At 40.9% G+C, this 23,073-nt stretch overlaps 1 protein-coding gene across 2 annotated transcripts in view; it reads right to left on the reverse strand.

The window, feature by feature from the left end:
* Positions 1-23,073, reverse strand: part of PPP1R21 (protein phosphatase 1 regulatory subunit 21) — a 102,492-nt gene that overhangs the window by 35,959 nt on the left and 43,460 nt on the right. For both annotated transcript variants that reach the window (XR_012655630.1, XM_075064418.1), the window contains exons 8-14: positions 18,965-19,017; positions 14,998-15,147; positions 10,303-10,404; positions 10,128-10,216; positions 6,756-6,892; positions 5,761-5,853; positions 3,063-3,190 (exon numbers count right to left, since the gene is read on the reverse strand). Coding sequence is in view for 1 of the 2 variants with exons in the window: in XM_075064418.1 (XP_074920519.1) it covers positions 3,063-3,190; positions 5,761-5,853; positions 6,756-6,892; positions 10,128-10,216; positions 10,303-10,404; positions 14,998-15,147; positions 18,965-19,017 (752 nt within the window). In the remaining variant the exon portion in view is untranslated. The remainder of the gene's footprint in view (positions 1-3,062; positions 3,191-5,760; positions 5,854-6,755; positions 6,893-10,127; positions 10,217-10,302; positions 10,405-14,997; positions 15,148-18,964; positions 19,018-23,073) is intronic.

Here is a 23,073-nt window from a genome sequence, read left to right on the forward strand (position 1 = left end):
AAAAAATCCACTGCTATCTATCTACATACTACACAGACCACAGTGAGAGATTATGCCATACACTATCAAAGAAACTGAGGAACCACCTGATCAGCATCCTATACAGCAAACAGGAAAACATCAAAAAAGAGCTCTCCAACCTGGAGACCTTCATTAATAACCAAACTTCCATAAAACGGACTTCACTAAAATAAGACAGGAGATCTACAGCACTCACTTCACATCTCTACAAAGGAAAAAGGACTGTAAGCTGTCTAAACTCCTACCTGACACATGGGGCCACAACCGTGGTACCCCTAACCCACCCAGCAATATCGTCAATCTATCCAACTACACACTCAGCCCAGAAGAAAAGTCTGTCCTATCTCGGGGACTCTCTTTCTGCCCTGCCACCCCCCAACATGATACAGTTCTGTGGCGATCTGGAAGCCTACTTTCGCCGTCTGCGACTCAAAGAATACTTCCAGGACAACACTGAACAGTGCACTGATACACAGGTACCCACCCACCAACAGCACAAGAAGAAGAACTCCACATGGACTCCTCCTGAGGGTCGAAATGACAGTCTGGACCTATACATTGAATGCTTCCGCCGACGTGCACAGGCAGAAATCGTGGAAAAACAACACCGCTTGCCTCATAACCTAAGTCGTGCAGAACGCAATGCCATCCACAGCCTCAGAAACCACCCTGACATTATCATCAAAGAGGCTGATAAAGGAGGTGCTGTTGTCATCATGAACAGGTCTGACTACCAAAAGGAGGCCGCCAGACAACTCTCCAATACCAAATTCTACAGGCCACTTCCTCAGATCCCACTGAGGAATACACTAAGAAACTGCACCATCTACTCAGGACACTCCCTACACTAACACCAGAACAAATCAGCATACCCTTAGAGCCCCGACCAGGGTTATTCTATCTACTACCCAAGATCCACAAACCGGAAATCCTGGACGCCCCATCATCTCGGGCATTGGCACTCTCACTGAAGGACTGTCTGGATATGTGGACTCTCTACTCAGACCCTATGCCACCAGCACTCCCAGCTATCTCCGTGACACCACTGATTTCCTGAGGAAACTACAACGCATTGGTCACCTCCCAGAAAACACCATCCTAGCCACCATGGATGTAGAGGCTCTCTACACAAACATCCCACACACAGATGGAATACAAGCTGTTAGGAACAGTATCCCTGATGATGCCACAGCACAACTGGCTGCTGAGCTCTGTGCCTTTATACTCACACACAACTATTTCAAGTTTGATGACAATATATATCTCCAGATCAGTGGCACTGCTATGGGCACCCGCATGGCCCCACAATACGCCAATATTTTTATGGCTGACCTGGAACAACGCTTCCTCAGCTCTCGTCCTCACGCCCCTTCTCTACCTACGCTACATTGATGACATCTTCATCATCTGGACCCATGGGAAGGAGACTCTAGAAAAATTCCACCACGATTTCAACAACTTCCACCCCACCATCAACCTCAGCCTGGACCAATCTACACAGGAGGTCCACTTTCTAGACACCACGGTGCAAATAAGTGATGGTCACATTAACACCACTCTATATCAAAACCTACCGACCGCTACGCCTACCTTCATGCCTCCAGCTTCCATCCCGGGCACATCACACGATCCATTGTCTACAGCCAAGCACTGAGGTACAACCGCATCTGCTCTAACCCCTCAGACAGAGACCAACACCTACAAAATCTCCACCAAGCATTCTCAAAACTACAATACCCGCACGAGGAAATTAGGAAACAGATCAACAGAGCCAGACGTGTACCCAGAAGCCTCCTACTGCAAGACAAACCAAGAAAGAAACCAACAGGACTCCACTGGCCATCACATACAGCCCCCAGCTAAAACCCCTCCAACGCATCATCAGGGATCTACAACCCATCCTGGACAATGATCCCACACTTTCACAGGGTCTTGGGTGGCAGGCCAATCCTTGCCCACAGACAACCTGCCAACCTGAAACGTATTCTCACCAGCAACTGCACACCGTACCATAGTAACTCTAGCTCAGGAACCAATCCATGCAACAAACCTCGATGCCAACTCTGCCCACATATCTACACCAGCGACACCATCATAGGACCTAACCAGATCAGCCATACCATCACTGGGTTCATTCACCTGCACGTCCACCAATGTAATATACGCCATCATATGCCAGCAATGCCCCTCTGCTATGTACATCGGCCAAACTGGACAGTCACTACGGAAAAGGATAAATGGACACAAATCAGATATCAGGAATGGCAATATACAAAAACCTGTAGGAGAGCACTTCAACCTCCCTGGCCACACTATAGCAGACCTTAAGGTGGCTATCCTGCAGCAAAAAAACTTCAGGACCAGACTTCAAAGAGAAACTGCTGAGCTTCAGTTCATTTGCAAATTTGACACCATCAGCTCTGGACTAAACAAAGACTGTGAATGGCTTGCCAATTACAGAACCAGTTTCTCGGTGCCACAGGATTCTCTGCTGCTTTTACAGATCCAGACTAACACGGCTACCCCTCTGATACTTGTTTGTCTCAGCTACTTACTGAACAAGTAGGAGGACTGAGTAGACTTGTAGGCTCTGAAGTTTCACAATCTTATTTTTGAGTGCAGTTATGTAACAACAACAAAAAATCTACACTTGTAAGTTGCACTTTCACAACAAAGATTGCACTACAGTACTTGTATGAGGTGAACTGAAAAATACCATTTCTTTTGTTTTTCATTTTACAGTGCAAATATTTGTAATAAAAAATACACTGATTTCAATTACAGTACAGAATACAATATCTATGAAAATGCAGAGAAAACATCCAAAATATTTAGTAAATTTCTATAGCTAGTCTATTGTTTACAGTGCAATTAAAACTGTGATTAACTTTTTTAACTGAGATTAATCAACAGCCTTAATCTTTACATACTTTGTGGTATCCTGAGATCTTTATACATGAGTTAAATCTTTGAGACAAGTGAGAGATTTTAAACTCTAATCTAGGTTGACACCATTAGATTTTGGCTAGGAAACAAATTACCTTGCCTGCTCCATTTGTTAAAGCCACTACCGAGGACAAGATGCAGTCATTTGTTGTTATAAGTTTCTGTGTGGCTGTTGGAAGCTCGTGTTCTAAGGCAGCTTTCTGACTGTAGTGTTTGGAAATTTCTAAATGAAAATAATTACATTGTGTTAATTGTCTACATACTACATTATATTCTTTCCTATACCCATCCCCTCAATTGCTGTCAATTAAGAGCTAGTGGATGCTGGACACTTCTGAAAATCTGACCCTAAATGAATTGCTCGAGGTTGCAGCAGCTCACAAGCACTATAAAGAGGGATTGTTATGACAAGTTTGTGCTATGAAAAAAAATACATGCCAGAAAAGACTCTTCCGACTGACATCTGTCTACTTTTTATGAACTATGATATGGAAAGTAGAAGAAACATAAAACATCTCAGTAGCTTTTTACCATCCTAATGGTGCAACAATTTCTCCTCCTCTTTGTGGTTATTTTTGTTCAGCAAGGAATCTTCATGTTAGTCTCTTTCAAAAACATATCCTCTGGTTCCCAGTAAACCTACTGTGTTTGTCATTGCTTCAATGATAATTTGTCCATTTTGTAAGGGTGTATTGAAAACAAAAATAAAATTAAGATTGAACTAATGATCTCCAGTAGAACCAACTTTTAAAAACATGAACCGCAGTATGTAGTAATAAACTGCAGTAATATTGCTAACAGACTGAACAATGGAAATATCTCATTGACAGTTACAGAATGTTAATATTTATACAGCTGACTAGAGTTACAGTATAAAAATAAGTCAACTAAATTTACCCTTCTTTAGCACCAAAAATCTCAATAGTCTTTGTTCTAGAAAGAGTTCTAACAGCGTTTAGCATTTTGTAAAGGCATTTTAAAATAATGTGAATTAATCCCACCCTCCAAAATTAGTAATCAACTAGCACTAATAAAGTCAAATACAATACAGTTTGTTTGCACAATATAGCGATGTCTTCTATACATCATTAAATTATACCTTCTGTGAAAAAGTCAGCAGGGCAGTGTCAAAGCTGAGCAGCTCTCAAGTTTCTCATTTATTACATATATTCTAGTTCAGAGAAAATCCTCAGCCCCATCCCCTCCATGGAGAAAAAACTGTTAGGAAAATTCCAGTATCTGATAGTTGAGACTCTCCATCAGCTGTGATGTTTATGATGGTGGTCATGCACATACATTTCACAGGGGATTGGATGGGGGGAAGCAGTAGATATGGCATATCTTGACTTTAGTAAAGCTTTTCCTACAGTCTCGGATGACTTTCTCATAAACAAATTAGGGAAATGCAACCTAAACGGAGCTACTATAAGGTGGATGCAAAACTGGTTGGAAAACTGTTCAGAGAGTAGTTATCAGTGGTTCACAGTTATGCTGGAAGGGCATAACAGGGATGCTGGAGCCCCACAGGGATCAGTTCTGGGTCCGGTTCTGTTCAATATCTCATCAATGATTTAGATAATGGAATAGAGAGTACACTTAAAGTTTGTGGATGATACCAAGCTGGGAGGGGTTGCAAGTGCTTTGGAGGATAGGATTAAACTTCAAAATGATCTGGACAAACTGGAGAAATGATCTGAAGTAAATAGGATGAAATTCAATAAGGACTCTAGTACTCCATTTAGGAAGGAACAATCAGTTGCACACATCCGGTTTCCTGATTGGTCCTCTGGTCAGGTGTTTGGTTCCCTTTGTTAACCCTTTACAGGTAAAAGAGACATTAACCCTTAGCTATCTGTTTATGACAACACATACAAAATGGGAAATGACTGCCTAGGAAGGAGTATTGCGGAAAGGGATCTGGGGGTCATAGTGGACCACAAACTAAATATGAGTCAACAGGGTAACACTGTTGCAAAAAAAATGAACATAATTCTGGGATTTATTAAAAGAGCAACAAAAGTGATTAAAGGTGTAGAAAACATAACCTATGAGCAAGATTGAAAAAAAATGGATGTGTTTAGTCTGAAACAGAGAAGACTAAAAAGGGACATAACAGGTTTCAAGTACATAAAAGCTTGTTACAAGGAGGAGGGAGAAGAATTGTTCTTAACCTCTGAGGATAGGACAAGAAGCAATGGGCTTAAATTGCAGCAGCGGAGGTTTAAGATGGACATTAGGAAAACTTCCTCTCAGGGTGGTTAAGCACTGGAATAAATTGCCTAGGGAGGTTGTGGAATCTCCGTCATTGGAGATTTTTAAGAGAAAGTTATTCAAACACTTGTCAGAGATGGTCTAGATAATATTTAGTCCTTCCTGGAATGCAGGGTACTAGATGACCTCTCAAGGTCCTTTCCAGTCCTATGATTATAGAATGTACATTCCATTGTTCTTCCACTCTATATGTCAGTTTCATTAGAGTGAGCAGAGCACTGAAACCAGAAGAATCTTGCTCTCTGAAGCACTCAGAGGAGTATTATTGTCTATTTTAATACCCAGCCTATTCACAAGAATGAAGATGACAGCCAGAACAGTGGAGGCACCACAATACGTATACACAAACCTGCAAACTAAAATTATGTTGAGTGGTCTAATTTTAGGTCTTTCAACCTTTAACATAACCCTTTACAAGCTAAATTACTGAATGCAGATATACTTAGACTTACTTTCAAAACCAAGCATTCAATAATTAAGATATAGCCCATTTTGAATTGCTTACCCCTCATTTATTCTCACCTTTCATAACATTATGAAATCCATGAAGACCTGCAGCAATGTGTGTGAATACTGAACTGTAATTTGTCCGAAGCAGCCCTTCTGGTTTTATACCTAAAAACCATGCAAGAAAGTTGACAAATCTATATTTAATGATCAATTAAAAAAATATATATCAAACCCTGAAAGTTATCTGGTTTCTGAATGGTGGAAATATTTGCAGGTTTTATCTTTAGCACTGAGGTAGCAAGACTTGTTAACTGAACTTGACCCATAATTATTAATGAAATCTTTTTTTTAAAAAATTGTATTTTGCTAACACAAGCAAGTCAGACTTCTAAACTTTTTAGATTTTGCTCAAACACTGCAATTACATCAGAGTATTTTGGTTTGGAAAAATCAATTCAACATGTAGTATGAAATCTACCCAGTTGTTGCAATATCCTTTACTATCCAAAATGATGGTTATTTTTACCAGAAGACTTTTTTCCCCCTCTCTAAATGTTAGGGTCAATCCAGTGATCAGTTACACCTCATTTGCTGCTTCTTTTACTTTGCCACTATATATTTCAATGTTTATTTTACAGCATTAAACTGATTTTTAAGTGATTTTTTTGTGTTTCACTTACATACCACTATAGTTAGAAAGATACCTTATAAATTTGTTTGGGTTGTATTTCTGTGAGGGGCAGGGGGAAGTGGTTTGTTTTGGTTGTGATGAGGAAGTGCTAGAAGGTTCTGACCTAATAATTGAAGATTGAATACTCTCATACCAGCTTAAAAAGCCTACAGAAGATATAAAGGAACAAGTGATTATACTACAAAAGCTAATGGCCCATTTCATCTTTTTTCTACAAACAGCATTTAACGTATAACACCTATCGCTTAGCCAGTGCATTATTATGTCCCCTTAAGACCTATTTTTTTGGTTTCATATTTGCATATGGTTGGTTCAAAACCAGGAAGCATTAGCATCCTTTATATTCGAACAGATTGGAACCATAATGGACACTTACTTGGTAAGACAATAAGACTAATATATACGTGTAACTTCTCAAAGACTGCAGTAATCTTCTTCATATCACTGTGGAGCTCCAGATTCCTGGCTCTTAAAGCAGCTGTGCAAAGAGAAGATTCACACTCTTCTTCCAAACTAGGAATATATGAATTTATTTTTAAAGTGAATACGTTGCCAACAAATGCAAAAATGTTCATAATCAACAGGATAAACATCTCTGCTGCTGTTTAAATTCTGAGTCATAGAAGCAACAAGAAAAGAGGCTGAGAATTTTATTTCTTTATAAGAACATAGAAAGGGCCATAGTGGGTCAGACCAATGGTCCATCCAGCCCAGTACCCTGTCTTCCAACAGCGGCCAATGCCACGTGCTTCAGAGGGAATGAACAGAATAGGGCACTTAAGTGATCCATCCCCTCTCATCCAGTCCCAGCTTATGGCAGTCAGAGGTTTAGGGATACCCAGAGCCTGGGATTGCATCCCTGACCACCGTGGCTAACAACCATTGATGGATCTATGCTCCACGAATTTATCTAATTCTTTTTGTGAATCCAGTTATACTTCTGGCCTTCACAACATTCTCTGGCAACAAGTTCCATAAGTTGACTGTGTGTTGTGTGAAGAAGTACTTCCTTGTGTTTGTTTTAAACCTGCTGCCTATTAATTTCATTGAGTTACCTCCCCCCTAGTTCTTGTGTTACACAGAGGTAAAACAACACTTGCTTGTTCACTCTCTCCACACCATTCATGATTTTGTAAAAAGTTCCATCATATCCCCTTCTTAGTTGTCTCTTTTCTAAACTAACCATTCCAAGTCTTTTTAAATCTCTCCTCATATGGAATCTGTTCCATACCCTAATCATTTTTGTTCCCCTTCTCTAGATCTTTTTCAATTCTAATGTATCTTTTTTGTGATGGGTTGACCAGAACTGTATGCAGTACTCAAGGCATGGGCAAACAGAGATTTATACAGTGTCATATTTTCTTATTATTGATACCGTTCCTAATGGTTCCTAATATTGTTAGTTTTTCAGGGGGGGCTGACTGCTGCTGCATACTGAGCAGATGTTTTCTCACAAATATCCACAATGACTCCAAGTTCTCTTTCCTGATGGGGTCTAAATTAGTTACCACCACTTATTTTGTATGCATAGCTGGGATTATGTTTTCCAGTGTGCATTACTTTGGATTTCTCAACACTGAATGTCTTCTGCCATTTTGTCAAATCCCTTTGTAACTCTTCGCAGTTAGCTTTGGACTTAACTATCTGGAGTAATTTTGTATCATAAAATTTTGCCACCTCTCTGCTTACCCCCTTTTCCAGGTATCTTTATGAATATGTTGAATAGCACTGGTCCCAGTACAGATCCTTGGGGAAGCCCGCTATTTACCTCTCTCCATTGTGAAAACTGACCATTTATTTCTAACCCTTGTTTCTTATGTTTTAATAGTCACTGATCATTGAGAGGACCTTCCCTCTTATCTCATGACTGCATACTTTGCTCAAGAGCCTTTGGTATGGGACCTTATCAAAGCTTTCTGAAAGTCCAAGTACACCATATCAACTAGATCATTCCTGTCCACATTCTTGTTGACACCCTCAAAGAATCCTGATAGATTGATGAGGCATGATTTCACTTTACAAGGGCTGTGTTGATCTTCCGCAGCATATGACTCAACTAGGAGTACTTTAGACAATTTTAGATTATTCATAACCTATGAATAATGGAAAAAAGATGTTTTTCCACTTCCAATACCCACCATACTGGTGCTTCATTTTCTTTGCTGTTAATGACTTATTTGTTATTTGTAGTATCTTAGCATCTAGTAGCCTCAGGCATGGACCAGGACCCCACTGAGCTAGGCAATGTACAAACAGAATAGAGACAGTCCTGCCACAAAGGTCTTATAATCTAAGTATAAAATAGAGAAAACAGATGGATACAGACAGATAGGGGAGTAGAATCATAGAATATTAGGGCTGGAAGAGACCTCAGGAAATCATTGAGTCCAATACCCTGCTCAAAGCAGGACTAACACCAACTAAATCATCCCAGCCAAGGCTTTGTCACGCTGGGCCTTAAAAACCTCTAAGGAAGGAGATTTCACCACCTCCCTAGGTAACCCATTCCAGTGCTTCACCACCCTCCTAATGAAATAGTGTTTCCTAATATCCAACCTAGACCTCCTGCACTGTAAGTTGGGACCATTGCTTCTTGTTCTGTCATCTGCCACCACCGAGAACAGCTCAGCTCCATCTTTTTTGGAACCCCCTTCAGGCAGTTGAAGGCTGCTATCAAATACCCCAACTCTTCTCTTCTGCAGACTAAATAACCCCAGTTCCCTCAGCCTCTCCTCGTAAATCACGTGCCCCAGCTCCCTGATCATTTTCGTTGCCCTCTGCGGGACTCTCTCCAATTTGTCCACATTCCTTCTGTAGTGGGGGGACCAAAACTGGACACAATACTCTAGGTATGGCCGAACAGAGGGGAATAATCACTTCCCTTGATCTCCTGGCAATGCTCCTGCTAATACAGCCCAATATGCCACTGCCCTTCTTGACAATGAGGGCACATTGCTGACTCATATCCAGCTTCTGGAGTACAAGGAAATAATGAGAAAATGCATTCTCGGGAAGACAAATTACAGAATTATCAGCAGAGAGAGGACTGTCCTATCAAGTTGAAGATAATCCCATTTGTCCCTTCCCCATCCCACACAGTGATCAAGGATTTTTTGGGGGAGGGGATGGGGATAGGACAAGAAATTTCTCTCCTTCCACACCTCCTAGCCCATACCTCAATTTTGAGTATTATTTTGAAGACACAATCCACCTCCTTCCAACCCACCCAATGGGGCAGAAAATAAGATCTGCACAGGAGTAAAGAGAGAAAGACGACAACCTGCAAAGGGGACAGGCATGTGGCTTTGTTTTACAGGTGCAAATTCGAAGATGTCATAAGTATTCCATGACAAATATCCAAGCCTGGAGCAGACCCAGGAAATCAATGATTTCAGTAAACAACCTCACTTAAAGTGATTCCACAGTTGCCAAATCTCATGGATTGATCACAAGATTCACATCATCTTATTTTTCTCAAACTCATGACTGCGACCATGAGAACTTCAGCTTTTTTTCAAATGTAAGTTTCTAGGCCTCATGGTTGTAGGCAAAATGTGGCAAGTGTGTCCCAAATGCTGTCTACTGCCTCAAAAGCCAGAAAGCACAGAAAACCCTAAAATATATTTTTTTTTTTAAATCTCGTGTTTAAACCAATTGCATGGTGTTTTGAGGGTGGGCTGATGACTTTTGAGGAGTTCGGGTTGGTAATACAAGCTGGAACTCTTAACAGATTTCAAGAGGAAAATACCTTTTTAACTGATAAGGAAGAATCTTCCTGAGAAAACATGTGTAGAAAGTTAAATGTTCAGAAAAGACCTTCAATTTCACAGTTGTTTCCTAAGGAAAAGATAACCAGATTTAAGAGCTATTTGCACAGTAATGATTTGTTTTTCATCAGGAAAAAATATGATCAAAAATATTACCAGCACAGTCACAGTATCTTCTGTAATACTCTCAAACAAATGAAGCATTCCTTCCTCCAGAGGGCGAACATAGGATGCATTTTCATGAAGATACTGTGAGAACTGAATACAAAGAGGTTTAAGTGGCACTTGCTAGTAAAGATTACAAACTACTCAAAGCTGACAGATGAATATTTCACCTTAATATAGCACTTTTCATTGTGAAGGATCCCAAAGTGCTTCACAAAAGGTATACACCCCTACTGATGGGCAGCCATCTCTGAAAGGCACCAGACCCTGCACTATTTTGGGGAGGAAAAAACACTGAAAGCAAATTCTGATCAGGGATACTGGAGCAAACCCCTCAGAAAAGGAAGATGGATTTTTTTATGGCTATGCACAGTAGTCAGAACCTCTATCTCCCTAAAGCTCACTTACAGAAAACTAATGAGCTGCCTTAAAAGTAAAGCTTCATTCAGAACCCTTTAAAAAAAAGTGTTATAACTTTTTCTTCCAAAGAGGTCTACTTTAGAACAATAGTGCTTTTAAGACGTGCATTCTTATTAGGTTATGAACCCATTATGATGCATAAGAATAACACTGGTTTTCAACTGTAGTGACAACACAGAATTTTGATGCAATTTATTCTACAAATTCTGATTGAAGCCATAATAATTCAGAGCAACTCTTCCCCCCCCCCCCAAATAAAAGGATTTGGCTTCATTTACCCACAGGTATTATTTATACTGCAGTAGCATTTAGAAGCCCCTACCAGATATATAGTAAGGACCCTACAAAAATGAAAGTGTGATGTGATGTAATCTAATGTTAACAAAAAAGGATTAAACAAAGGGCAACTGGTAAATCTAAGGATGTTGAAGTACCACAAGCAGAATATTCTCGAGTTGTATTGTCAGGACTTGGAGCTATCTGGTCTGATGCTGAATACACAAAGAAAAAAGTAATACTTGAACCTAGAACTATCCACATCTACTCTGAAAATTTAGGAATAGCTTGAAAGTGCCAGACAAAACCTGGAGTTGGGAGAAAATACATCAGTACGAGCGTGCTAACCCACTTCATGACACTAACGTTATGAGAACTCCATAGCACAGAGGGGGATGTTTTTGGACAATTCAGTGGAGAAACTGAGATCACACTTGTCAAGCAGATAGATAATAAAAGAAAGCTTCAGGAGAAGCTTTGACATGAGATACTGAACTGTTGGGAGAGCCACAGAGGAAGAACTGGGAACAAGAGTGTATTGCAACGATTAGACCACGAAAGGGTAAGAATAAGACCAGGTCACAGAAAAGGCTCAGAGGACAGAAAAACAAAAACAAAAACAAATAAACCAAACACCTAAACTACTGGATCAGAGACTCTATTAGAAACTGAAGGATCAAATAGCAGCAGTGATTTATCAGTTTGTCCCACGTGGAGGTACCTTTTCCTGCTAACAATGATTTCCAAAAGTGTTGACGAAGATGAATCTCTATCAAGAAGGGCCAACTCTTCACTAAGAAATCGGATTTTATTCATTTAAAGTTTGCATTTGTGACTCATGGCTAGAAAGGGTTAAACATCCTGCAAAATAAGTTACCCACAGAAGACATGTGGGGAGATGATTGTGTTTTTGTGTATTTACATATGCATGAGTAGGGTGGACAATGTAATCAATAGTCCCTGTCTATGCTGTATCCTGATAATTCAGAGATCAAAAGAAGATCCTATCATTTAAATGAACTGTAAACACGGGATATCTTGGTATTCATCTCTCTTTGGAATGTACTGTGAATGGTGGAGGAACAAGCAAATGGCCTTATGTTAATTCCTATAGCTAAGGACCCATGATGGACATCCTTCAGAGTCATCCTAATTACCTTTTGTTCCCTGAGGAATGCCCAAATTGCCAAAGAGGACATGAAATTGTATAAAAGATCCTTGGGTCCTGATTCTGTCATCTCAGATCTGCTTATACTTCATCAGGTGAAGTTTGAATCACAAGACTGAGGTCTCAAGTTATGCTGGTATGCCTGAATATGAGATTTGGACATTGGACTATAACCTATGGACTGAATTTTAAAGGAATTCTTTGCAACTATGAAACTCACCATCTCTGCTATGAATCTGAACCTCAATAGACTGAACTCATGTTTGTATGTATACTGACCTCTTAACCATACTCCCTCTCTTTTAATAAATTTTAGTTAATTAATAAGAATTGGCTGTAGCGTGTATTTGGGAAAGATCTGAAACATTCATTAACCTGGGAGGTACTGTGTCCGATCCTTTGGGATTGGTAGAACCTGTTCTTTTATATGATGAAATAAGATTTACAGAAATTTTCATCATATTTGCTGTGGGTACCTGGACGGGAGCCCAAGGCTGGATCACTTTAAGGGAACTGTGTTGTTTGGACTTCTGAGTAACTGGTAAAGTAATAAAGAAGCTATTTGTGCTGGTTTGGTGAATCTAAGTATTGGAATATCCACCAGCTTTTTGGAGATTGTCTGCCTCATTCTTTGCAGTTCACCCTAACTGAGTGACCACAGCTGGCTCCCCACTAGGACCCCGGTCACAGCATTGCAGTAGTACCCAGAGGTGCAAATTGTGAACAGTTTGAGATAGCTTGCATCACCATTGCCCACGCCATGTCTGTTGTGTGGATAAAATATAATATCAGGCTTCACAACTGTCCAGCTGGATACTTACACAACTACAAAATTCACTTAAATTGAATTATGCAGATCTGCCCTGCACAGCAATTTTAGACAAGGGGCTACTGCGAAATGCAATTTTGTGTTTCAATGATTTTCAAACCAAATGTGTTCAATTCACAAGTAAAAATGAGTTTCTTTTCCAATAGCCAGCTCTACAAATTCACCATGAACTCAGAGTCAAGCTGGGTCATATCTGCCATCATACCACCACCAAGGAAAGCTCTGTGGGGCACTAAGTCCCCAAAGATACCAGTATAGTGTCTTGGTCTTCAATGTGTTTGCATAGGTGTAAGTGATTGGAATATCAACAATTCTTGGGATGTAGAAGACCAAGTACAAACAGCTTATACAACTCAGCTGTGTTGCCTCTGCAGTGCTGTAAGGATTTGCAAAAAGGAAGAATTTGTCATTTAAGTCAGTAGATATGGCACTGAACATACAAAAGGACCAGATCTATATAAGATTGTGCTGTTGCTGCGCACTTTTCAGAGTACAACAGCACTTTGGAAGTTAAAATTAACACTGCACTGTACATAGAGGAATGCAAGTAAATCAGATGTTTGAAGTGTCTGACTTTTTAATCAATTTTCTGTTCTGTTCCTTAAATCTACCACAGAACCAATTACTAAAAAGTTAATTCTTGTAGCTCAAAGTGCAGAGCTATTTAATTAATAGTACTAGCAACAGTATTAGCGACCTTGAGAGTGGAGAAGTTGATAACTTTTAGCTTAGTAACCAAGCTAAATAATTTGGAATATATTAGAAGTCCAAACCATTAGATAAGGCGGCTAAAGAACGGAAAAGCCTTCCACAATTACAGTAGTCAAAAGTAAACTGGGTTGTCCAACCATTTAAGTGCTATTCTGGGCACTGAAAGTCTAGATCCAACATCTCAGAGCAGTGACAGCTCTGGGTTACAGCAAAGTGCAGGTAGACAAAGTTCTTTTCTAACCTTTATCCCATGGAAATAAACAGGCAATCACATGGAATATGCTCAACAACTCTGAACCACGTATTATGCTGTAGGAAAAGATTTCATTGCAGGTAGTATTAATTTTTTCTATACAACCCCTTCCACAGCCGCTTCCATCTAAGGGTTAGTCTGCCATGGCAGCGCTTTAACGTGGCTTGTGTGGTCATGGCGCAGTTTAAAAAAAACAAAACACCTCCACAAGGGGCACTGTCTACACTGGCACTTTACCACGCTGAAATTAGCTGTGTTCAGTGGGGTGTTTTATCACACTCCTGCATGAGAAAGTTACTATGCTGTATACTGCCAGTGGGGAAAAGCCCTAAGAATAGCTCAAAGCACTGTACGGATAAAAAGCTTTTTAATCCCTCTAGAACATTAAGGATGGTTAAACAGACAGATAGCCCAGGATCAGACAGTAAGAGACGATGAATAACTTAGGAACAGAGTGCAGAAGTTAATCGTATGTGAACCATAACACTTCCACCTTTAATATTCCCTTTTAGTTTCCCATTACAGAGATGTAAAGGTATACAGTTAGCTAGACCTTTCTCTGTTCCTCACATTCTTCTCATCCTCATGTTTCTCTATCTCTCAAAATATTCTTATAGCAGGTATTAAAAAGAAAGGACAGCTCTCAGGTAGTGTAATACTTAGATATCTGAAGGTAATCTGCTGGCTCATTTAATAAACGCAAATGCAATTTAGTTTGGCTTCTATACTTCTAGCAGAGCCTTGTTTTGACAATTGTAATGCTCATGTAGTGAAGGCAAGGGGGGGGAAGGGGAGAACAGGATTCTTTACAACCATCCCCTCTCCTACACCCAAAGGATTCCTGTCACAGCAATGACCCTCCAAAGAAAGACTACTCCTTCAGAAATTATTAATATTGCTCCAATAAGGGAAGAATAAGGTGTTTCCCATGACAGTGATCAGAGGATATGTCCTCTGATCACGAACAGGCCAAAGTATAAGGTAATCAAATTTCTGTACAATATTAACTGAAAAAAAATAAAAGTTTACCTTCTGATTTAATGGCGATATAGTATCAGTGGCAGAATCAATGGGAAAAATCTGGACTCTCTGTTCCATGTAAGTATGAAAGTTCAGAAGTGCTGTCACAAGATCCTGAACGAAAGCCAAAGCCTGACCAGCAATGTCCCGCAACTTCAGCTTTAACATAAACAGTTACTGTTAGTATATTTCAGTTACAAATACAATTTATTTAAATTGAGACCTTAAAACAACACTGCTTATAATTAGATGGGACAAGAACAGTTTTTATTATCTGTAACTCCTATCAAGTTTGATCCCCTATTGTGAATTAGATCTTTCTGCCTGAAGGACAGGACAGGACTGTATCCAGAGATCCGCATATATGGTTTTAAAGTTTACCATATTTTAAAATGTGGGTCTTAACGTGTTGTGTGGTGGGACAACAAAGGCATCTGGAACTGCACAATACCACTCTATGAAAGATACAGAATACTTTTATACCATGCAGCATTGCACCAGCATTTTGCTGTACCAATTTTCTGAACTACTTTCAATTTATAAAATTTAAGTATTTCAATACTTAGAAACTCAAAAACAAGAGGCCAAATTTCCAAAAGGTATTTAGGTGCCTAGCTGTGTTTAAAAAAGCTTCAATGGGAGTTCAGCACCTAAAGATGTAGACAGGCACTGACTGGGATTTAATAAATCAGCTATGCATGTTAGGCACTTGACTCCCATTGAAACTTGTTTAGGTGCTTTACTAAAAGCCACTAGGCATCTATCTAAATCTTAAGATGCCAAAATACCTTTGTGAATCTGATCCAAAGTCTAGCTTTTTAACCAAGCCAACATGCCTATTACTACAAAATTTGCACACAATATCCCCAAGAATAGCTTAAAGAAGTCTTTAACTTAAGACAGTATATTCCTTTTCATGTAACCTAGCTTTCTGGTGGTGCTTTGCTGTAGATGTATACTGTGACCCTACCTTCACAATTTATTACAGCCACCCCATGTTTTTTTTTTCTTATTCTACCCTGTCTGGACAAAATTTGTTATAAATTTTCACTGTTTGTTAAGTCTCCCCAGATATAATACCTCATACATTTCTTTTTATTGTCTATTTCCCTAACTTATCCCAAACACTCCACTCTTCTCCTCCTATCCTGGTGTCCCCTGTGTATTTCAATCGGTGCAATTACAGTAGAATCTCATTAATGCAATAAAACTACAAGTGCAAAAATCTGCCCTGAAAACAGATTTTCAAGAGTGCAGATTAGTGACCAACCAGTATGGGTCTGCTTCTGTACCAGAGGCAGGGTCAGATTGACTGACACCATATTTCCACAGCCCAAAAAGGGAGGTCACTTCAAGCATTGGTTCAGCCAGACCCTATCACTCAGCAATTGCCTGGAGCTAGACTATCTCCACCACAAAACAGGCCAGTGGCAGCCATCCATTCACTCCCAGCTTGGCTACGGCCACAGAGACAGTGAGCCCATTATCTTCAGAGAGGCTCCTGAAGAGCAGAGGGCAGTCACAGCAATCTTTCTAAAGGAATCCCTGCATGCTGAAATCAGGAACCTGCATACTACATCCAGCAAAGAGTCCTGTAGCACCTTATAGACTAACAGACGTATTGGAGCATGAGCTTTCGTAGGTGAATACCCACTTTGTAAGATGCATGCATTCACACATGAAAGCTCATGCTCCAATACATCATAGAATCATAGAAAATCAGGGTTGGAAGGAACCAAAGGAGGTCATCTAGTCCAACCCCCTGCTTAAAACAGGACCAACCCCAACTAAATCATCCCAGCCAGGGCTGTCAAGCCTGACCTTAAAAACCTCTAAGGAAGGAGATCCACCGACCAGCACCGTACACCTAAGGGTACTCAATTCTAGTACTGTCAACCATTCCTGAGTGAAAGTTTTCCTAATGTTTCAAACTAAACCTCCCCATCCTACAATCTGAGACCATTACTCCTTGGTTCTGTCATCAAAGTACACTGAGAACCAGTCTAGATTCATTCCTCCTTGAACCCCGACTTCCAGGTAGTTGAAACCAGAGCTATCAATCCCCCATTCTCTCTCTGCCAGATAAACAAAATCCCAGGTCCCCAGCCCCTCTCCTCCATAAGTCATTCAGCCCCTAATCATCCTTTGTGCCCCCGCTGAGAATTTCTTTCCAATTTCACATCCGTCCTGTAGTCCTGGGGCTCAACAAAACTGGATACAGTAATCCAGATGAACCTCCCCCAATGCGAATAAGGGGAATGATCACATCCCTCGATCTGCTGGCTAATGAGCTCCTACTATAACAGGCGCCAAAATGCAGTAACCCTTACTTGGACAAGGGGCACAAGTAGCGGTGACTCAATATCCAGCTTCTCGCCACTGTACAACCCCAGGTTCTTTTCTGCAGAGAAACTCTGCCTACCAATTCAGTTCCGCCTAAGTCTGTAAACAGTGAAAGGGAATTCTCATCGTCCTAATGCAGGACTCTGCCAACTTCTCCTGTTAAACCTCATCAGTTTTTTGGAGCTCAAACCCTACACCTTGGGTCTAGGATCCTCTATATCCTATCCCCTAACCCCCTCCCCAACGTACTACCACCCAATTTAGTGTCATACTGCAAACTTGGCTGAAAGGTGCAGTCCACCCGCCATCACCTCCAGACATATAAATGAGATAGAATAATAGAACAAAACTGGCCCCAGACTGGACACTTGGGCACTCCGCTTGAAAATTGCTGCCAACTAGAACATGGAGCCATTGAAAATCTACTACAGTATGAGCCGATGACCCCATAGCCGCTTTTACCACCTTATAGTCCATTCATCCAGCCTCAACTTCTTTAAGCTTGCTGGCAAGAATACTGTGGGAGACCATATCAAAAGCTTTGCTAAAGTCAAGGAATAACACATCCACTGCTCTCCCCTCATCCACAACCCAGTTATCTCCTCATAGAAGGCAATTAGGTTAGTCAGGCATGACTTGCCCTTGGTGAATCCATGCTGACTCTTGCTGATCACTTTCCTCTCCTTTAAGTGCTTCAGAATTGATTCCTTGAGGACCTGCTCCATGATTTTTCCAGGGACTGAAGTGAGGCTGACTGGCCTGCAGTTCCCTGGATCCTCCTCCTTCCCTTTTTTAAGGATGGACACTACAGTAGCCTTTTTCCAGTCATCCGAGACCTCCCCGTTCGCCATGAGTTTTCAAAGATAATGGCCAATGGCTCCGCAATCACATCCACCAACTCCTTTAGCACATCTAGTCTATAAGGTGCCACAGGACTCTTTGCTGCTTTTACAGATCCAGACTAACACGGCTACCCCTCTGATATTTGATACTACATCCAGTGGTTCCTCTTCCCTTCCATGACCATAGCAGAGCCATGGAAGCAGCATTAGCCCACATCCTCAGCAAAAGCACCAGCAAAACACAATAGTGATATAACCACCAGCCAACTGCAAGTGGACTTGCTCTGATCCAGAACTTTATGACACATGAAGGTGGGGCCTCTGGGCAACATATCACTCCTCCAATGGGCCTGACCAGAGCACAGCAGTGGAACTTGAATGACCTGTGCTTTTGTAAAATAAAGAGGATTTGAGGAGGGAATTGCACTGAAGTGTAATAATAAAAGCAGTGCAGCCAAAACAGCCTGCTGGCTTATTGCAGTGTCAGGCTCAATAGGATATTTACATTTTTGTCTTGAACATTCATATTACATTTATGTAAAAAAGCAATAGATTTTGACAGGTTTTATATATATAATTGGAGATATACCTATCTCCTAGAACTGGAAGGGACCTCGAAGGGTCATCGAGGCCAGCCCCCTGCCTTCACTAGCAGGACCAAGTACTGATTTTTGCCCCAGATTCCTAAGTGGCCCCCTCAAGGGTTGAACTCACAACCCTGGGTTTAGCAGGCCAATGCTCTAACCACTGAGCTATCCCTCCCCCATAAGCCATGTAAGGTTATTACTTACCTGACATCTTCTATTGTGTAATGGTACATTAAGAGCATTATATTGACTACATCCTACAAGCCAAAAATTGACAGTTACACATACAAATAATGGAATCGTGTTTTTACATTAAATTCTTGTGACAGTCTAACAATGAAATCTGCTAAATTTAATGTCCGCATTACCACAATGTCACTGAGTATAAAATAAATTTTATAGATTTGGCAAAGAAAAATTGTAGCTGATACTAAACAGTATATACCTGAACAAAAAATCATTTGACTTTAGAAATAGTCACAATGAATATCCCCACATTAGCATAATGACTGTAACCAAGTTGTGGCTGAAATGGCACTTCCATTCTAAATCTGGATTTTTAATGGTTTTTAATAGAGCTGTCGAATAATCAAAATTAACTCATACGATTAACTAAAAAAAATATCTGCACTGTTAAACAACAGAATCCCAACTGAAATGTATTAAATATTTTGGATGTTTTTACACTTTTATATATATTGTATTCTGTGTTGTAATTCAAATCAAAGTGTACCATATATACTCGATCATAAGCCGGTTTGTTTATAAGCTGACACCCCCTCCCCCCAAGATAGATAAGTAAAAATGGAAAAATTTTATGACTCGTTCATAAGCCAACCCTATGATTCGGGGGTCGGCAAACTTTGGCTCCCAGGATATCAGGATAAGCCGCTGGTGGGCTGAGATAGTTTACCTCCAGCGTCCACAGGCAGGAGGTAAACCTAAGTAAACAAAGTGTCCTGGTGCACCAGCTGCTTACCCTGACAGGCCGGGATAGCAAGTGGCGGAAAAATGTTTTGGGGGGTGGAAGCTGGGGGTCAAGGGAGTAACCCCTGCGACCACCCCCCACATGACCCCACCCCAGCCCAGGACCCGGACACTCTCCCCATACCATCCCTTCCCACCTTATCTGGGGAGGATGTCTCTGGCCTGGCTGGAGCTGCTCCGGCAGGCTGGGCAGAGTGACCACAGCCAGACCGGGCAGTGCGGCCACAACGTGTTCCGGAGGGCTGATGTGACGACACAAAAAGCTCTCTCTCCCAGTTCCCTATTTTGGGTGCACTGAGCATGCTCACCCGAACTGAGCATGCCCAGTAACCTTCAAGTTTGTGTGGCAGAAACTACAACTAGTTGCAAAAGTGGAAGGTTGCTGTTTGTGCCGTTACACCAGGTGACACAGCCATAGCCCACTCTAGGGGGGCGGTGCCAAGTGGCACAGCTAGGGGGAGAGCAGCCTACCCAGAAGCAGACACACTCTGGCCCTGCGCCTCTTCCCTTCTGGCTCTGCTGCCCCTCCTTGCTCCCTCTGCTGGGGGGAAGGGCTGTGTCCCACCTCTCCCTCTCTATCCCCGTTCATAAGCCGACACCCTTCTCTGGTGCTTCCCTTTTTTACTACAAAAATTCGACCTATGAACAAGTATATACAGTATATTATTTTTGATTATAAATATCTGCACTGTGAAAGAAACAAAAGAAAGTATTTTTCAATTCGCCTCATAACAAGTACTGTGGTGCAATCTCTGTGTTGTCAAAGTGCAACTTACAAATGTAGACTTTTTTTTGTTACATAACTGCACTAAAAACCAAAACAATGTAAAACTTCAGAGCCTACAAGTCCACTCAGTCCTATTTCTTATTCAGCCAATCGCTAAGACAAACAAGTTTGTTCACATTTACAGGAGATAATGCTGCTTTCTTCTTATCTACAATGTCACCAGAAAGTGAGGCATTTGCATGGCACTTTTGTAGCCAGCATTGCAAGGAATTTACTTGCCACATATGCTAAAATTCGTATGCTCCTTCATGCTTCAGCCACCATTCCAGAGGACATGCGTCCATGCTGATGACGCTCATTAAAAGAATAATGCATTAATTAAATTTGTGACTGAACTCTTTGGGGCAGAACTGTATGTCCCCTGCTCTGTTTTACCCACATTCTGTCATGTATTTCATGTTATAGCAGTCTCGGATGATGACCCAGCACATTTTAAGAACACTTTCACTGCAGATTTGACAAAATGCATAAAAGGTACCAATGTGAGATTTTGAAAGATAGCTACAGTACTTGACCCAAGCTTTAAGAATATGAAGTGCCTTCCAAAATCTGATAGGGACGAGCTGTAGAACATGCTTTCAGAAATCTTAAAAACAGCAACACTCTGATGAGGAAACTATAGAACTTGAACCAACAAAAGAGAAAATTAACCTTCTGCAGGTGGCAACTGACTCAGATAATGAAAATAAACATGTGTTTGTCCGCACTGCTTTGGACTGTTATCAATCAGAACCCATCATCAGCATGGACGTATGTCCACTGGAATGGTAGTTGAAGCATGAGGGGACATATGAATCTTTAGTGCATCTGACATGTAAATATCTTGCGATGCCAGGTACAACAGTGCCATGAGAACGCCTGGTCTCATATTCAGGTGACATTGTAAACAAGAAACGGGTAGCATTATCTCCTGAAAATGTAAACAAACTTGTTTGAGTGATTGACTGAACAAGAAGGAAGACTGAGTGGACTTGCAGGTTCTAAAGTTTTACATTGTTTTATTTTTGAATGCAGTTATTTTCTGTATATAATTCTACATTTGTAAGTTCAACTTTCACGATAAAGAGATTGCACTACAGTACTTGTATTAGGGGAATTGAAAATACTATTTTTTTTTTTACAGTGCAAATACTTGTAATCAAAAATAAATATAAAGTGAGTACTGCAAACTTTGTATTCTGGGTTGTAACTGAAATCAATATATAGGAAAATTTAATTGAAGAGATCCATACTTTAGGTCAATATGCACAGGAAGAGGAAACAATGTATTTCAAAGTAACTTATGCACTGTCCTTTTTATATTATTTATACTTGACAAACTTGTTTATTTTTTGCTGGTGATAAATGTAAGGAACTGTCATGAAGGTCACATTTGTTTGTTCTGAAGAGCAAGAACTGGATCCAAGATTACTGAATTCTAATCTCATGAGAAAAGAGAAATTATGAGGGAAAACTGTAAGATCTCCTTGTAGGCTTAATGTCACATGCTGGCAGCCCAACCAGCAAAGATATCTCAGACCTCAGAAAGAAGAACATGTAGGTGTTAAAGAGAGAAACACATGGCAAATACATCTTGTGTCCAAATGTTAAAGGGAGCAACAACTGATTTCAGCTTGGGCAACACTGATGTGGGAGAGCAAAGCCAAAACTGTTTTTGAAGAGCAGTAAGATGGTGAATAAGCAATAGACTGGGCAGGAAAGTGAATTTCACCTCTGGAAAAAAAAAATTAGTTTTTTGGGAAAAAATGGGTCCCCCAAATCAGAATAAAAGGCCAAAACGCCTGAAAATTTTTGCAGGATATGAATTTCTTTAATACATTTCATTACAGAAACACCAAAATGTCCCCACTGAGTGAATGTTTTGGTGTTTCCAAAAGAAAATATGTTCCCTGGGAACTCTGGCTTCATGGCAACACACCAGACAAGCTACTGGGGATCATGGAAGCAAGGGCTCCCATCTCCTGGACATCCCACTAACCCGTGGCAGCCCACAAACACAGCTGTGAGGAACCAGGTCACGAGTTCCTCAGCAAATTTCCCATAAGGCTGCCAAGGGGGTAGAGGTTTGGGGAGCTAACTTTGCTAAGCCCATTACTTGTCCCATTGTGGATGATGGCTCAAAGGAGAGGTAAAAGCCATTCAATGCAATTCTGTTACTACTGCTGCTGCTTCTCCTCACTCTCTTCAGGCTCTTCTGCACTAAGACCTGCTCTATGGGGAACAGAGGGTATCCTGTTGCCTACCCAAGTAGCCCTTTGTGACCCAGACCATGCGTTGCATAGGATGGGATGAGAATCCTCCAAAACATTCTAGGACAATTCTGACCTTCTCTGCTTGCCTGGGCTCTGTCTCTTCTGCTGGGGAGCCTGGCAAAGCATTCCAACTTTCCCTTAACATGAAGCTACAGGAGAGATGCAGAAGCTGAGCACTTTCTGACCCTGACTCTGTCCTTATTCTCTTTGGCCACTTTGCAGCAGATGGAGTCAGGAAAGGGAACACAAGGGGCAGGCTGACTCAGGTCAAATTCCATGTCAAAATC

This window comes from Chelonoidis abingdonii, chromosome 3 (assembly GCF_003597395.2).
Source record: "Chelonoidis abingdonii isolate Lonesome George chromosome 3, CheloAbing_2.0, whole genome shotgun sequence".
In the NCBI taxonomy this organism is placed as follows: domain Eukaryota; kingdom Metazoa; phylum Chordata; order Testudines; family Testudinidae; genus Chelonoidis; species Chelonoidis abingdonii.